The 3,065-nt window shown below is 26.0% G+C and overlaps 1 protein-coding gene across 1 annotated transcript in view; it reads right to left on the bottom strand.

The window, feature by feature from the left end:
• LOC103310628 (zinc finger MYM-type protein 1-like) overlaps nucleotides 1-1,234 on the bottom strand; it is a 10,010-nt gene extending 8,776 nt beyond the window's left edge. Inside the window, exons 1-2 of the mRNA XM_029486263.1 lie at nucleotides 1,147-1,234; nucleotides 4-1,079 (exon numbers count right to left, since the gene is read on the bottom strand). Coding sequence (XP_029342123.1) covers nucleotides 4-1,079; nucleotides 1,147-1,159 — 1,089 coding nt within the window. The 5' untranslated portion in view covers nucleotides 1,160-1,234. The remainder of the gene's footprint in view (nucleotides 1-3; nucleotides 1,080-1,146) is intronic.
• Nucleotides 1,235-3,065: the final 1,831 nt, after the last annotated feature.

The raw sequence follows: 3,065 nt of genomic DNA, 5'->3' as shown, positions 1-3,065 counted from the left end.
AACAAGACATAAGTTAAGTATGTGTGCATTACAGTGAACATATAAAGCCAAAGGATTTTCTTCCTTAATTCTTGACTGGACTCCTTTGTAAGCACCTCGCATGGATGCTGCTCCATCGTAGCATTGTCCTCTTAAACACTCAAGCTGTAATCCATTAGAAATAAGAACATTTTTTATTAATAAAGAAAGTGTTAAACCATCAGTACTCTCAACTTTATAAAATCCTAAAAAAGCTTCAATTGGGGAAAAATCATTATTAACATATCTTAAAATAATTGCAACTTGTTCGTGCCTTGATAAATCTTGTGTTTCATCAACAATTATACTAAAAATATTAGCAATTAACACATTATCCACAATATCTCTGATAACAATATTAGCCATATATCCAAGAAACTCATTTAAATATTCACCACTCACATACCGAAAGTTTTTTTCTTTTTCAGTAAAATAACGTCTTATAATATCATTATCTCTAGAACGAAGATTTAATAATTCTTGAAAATTGCCTTTATTTTGAGACTCTTCATTTTCTCTATGTCCTCTTATGGCAATACCTTGTCGGGCACAGAAAAGCAAGGTTTCTAAAACACACTTTAAATATTCCCTATTTTCAGCAACTTCTTGATTATATTGTGTATTAACTTTATTGATTATACTACCAGATTTTTTAGCTTCGTTATATCCAGCTATTTTTGTAATAGATTCTTTATGTGGTACTGATTGTTCATGCTTTGGAAAAGATTTAAAACAAGCCTTTGACCACTGACGAAAACCTTCGCTAATAAATGTTATATCTGATTTATTAGATGGGAAGGCACGACAATAAAAACAATATGCTGGATCTTTACTAGGACTGTATTCTAGCCAAGGAAAAGATATGAACCATTCTGATCGAAACTTTCTACCTCCACGTTTTGGAAAATCATAATTTTTAGGTTGATACGGACCAAAACCGTTCGATAATAAATAATATGCATTTTCCTTACCTTGACAAGGATCACGATTTGTATCAATAATAGGTTTACTTAATGTTGACTTGTTGGGACTTTCTACATGTAAAGTATCCAATGATTCATCTAAAAAAGAAAAAAAAATCATAAAACAAATTGCAAATATTTTAATTTTATTTCATCTTTAATTTACCTTCCATTGACATTGTGTTCTTTGAAATTGTATTAGAAGCAGTAGTAAGTTTATTTTCCTAAAAATGAAATATCAAATAAGTTTATTAAAGTTATTATTAATTAATATTTGTGATTTAATTATTCATACAAGATCTGATAAATTGTTTAAAATGTTAAATAATTTAACTATTCTATTAATTTAATTAATTAAAAAATTAATGCATTTATTGACTGTAATTTTCCTTTCTTTAACACACCACATACACATACTATAGTTATATATTATTATGTTTATTATATAAATATAGTGAACTAGTGTGTTTTAATAGTTAGTTATATAACTGATAAAATCATAACCATGCAGATTATGTTTAAAAAATTGATAAATTATAATTATTAATGATTAATTATTTTAAGTTTTAATTCTCACTGTTTTAGATGATTCGTAACATGTGTCCATTTTAATTTTTTTGTGTGAAGTGATTTGCTGATCATCCAACTTCAGAATAGCTACAGTTTCATTGCTTTTGTCCTATAATTAAAATTATTTAAGTATACAATAGGTACCTACCCTAGGAAATTATAGTAATTATATTTAAATTACATTTATTCAGGTAGATGTTTTATTTTAAATAAACCTTAAATTAAAAGTTGTTATATTTTGCCAGTTGCCACCTCATAATTTACTATAATATTTATAATATTTAATACCTAAATATTATTAAAAATATAACTATTCCTAGTGGTAAGTAATTTAGCAAACATGACTTATGTAAAATTATCATAACTTATCTTTTGCTCTTAAAGTATTAAAATATTTCTCAAGTACGTCTGCAATTTACTATATTACTAAATAAACCACAGCTTGTAGGTAGGTATTAGTGATGAGTTCAGAGAAATTAATGTAATATAAATAAGCCACACACATAAAAAATATTTAGCATATTGAATTACTTCAGTTTAAATAAAATAATTTAAAAAGTATGTTATGTTACTTACCTTGGACAGTTTAATAACGAATTTGTTCATATTTACCAATAAAACACAATACCAATGTTAAAATATTTAGATATATTTACTAGGTATTCACTATTCACAAATAACCATTAAAAATAAACACGAAAATGATTTAAGTAAAATGAAACCAAAATTCACTAAGAAATAATATAATAAAGCTTCACGGACCACGGTTCACATGACACATACAAATGACAAATCAATATTATAAAATCTCAAGAAATATACAAAATATATTAAATATTGAAGGACGATAATAACATCGATAACAATAATACGACGACATAGAAGTTTTAATCTAAAAATAGATTCGTTTTTATTTAATTTATATTATCGACGCTGTTTTGTTGAAAGGGCGCAACCCACATAATTGAAATTTTTCAGGAGAGGCCAAATAGTGTTTTTAAAAATGATAACGTTGAAATCGGTCGATCTCGAATATAACTTCATACAGTAGACATGTTGATAATTTGATAAAAGTTATCATTCTATTGCTTAAATGTATGGAAATTATACTAAATAATTACTTATTTTATTTTTTTACTATTGAGCGATAAATCATAAATATGGAATTTCCAGGGGTTGCAAAATAATACTTTTGCAACCCATACATTATATTTGGGGTCGCAAGTGCGACCCCTTGCGACCCCCCAATTACGCCACTGACCTAATATAATATTAATTACTGTTTAAATTATACATTATATTTAACTTATTCTTTACATTTTAGAGTTTAGCCGTATAGACTTATTATTACGATAGAATTAAGTGTAATTTTTCTTAATAAACCAATCATAATAAATTGTAATTAATATTTTTGCTTCTATATTTACTGTTTCAGTTATAACACTAAAATCGTAAACCTAGGATAGTTTAAGACAGATTTCTTACTTTTTAGAATTAGTACTTTTAGGTTTTTAT

Source organism: Acyrthosiphon pisum, chromosome A1, assembly GCF_005508785.2.
Source record: "Acyrthosiphon pisum isolate AL4f chromosome A1, pea_aphid_22Mar2018_4r6ur, whole genome shotgun sequence".
NCBI classification, from domain to species: Eukaryota; Metazoa; Arthropoda; class Insecta; order Hemiptera; family Aphididae; genus Acyrthosiphon; species Acyrthosiphon pisum.
Note: the sequence above shows the minus strand (reverse complement) of the source record. Positions and strands in the feature narration are given on the sequence as shown.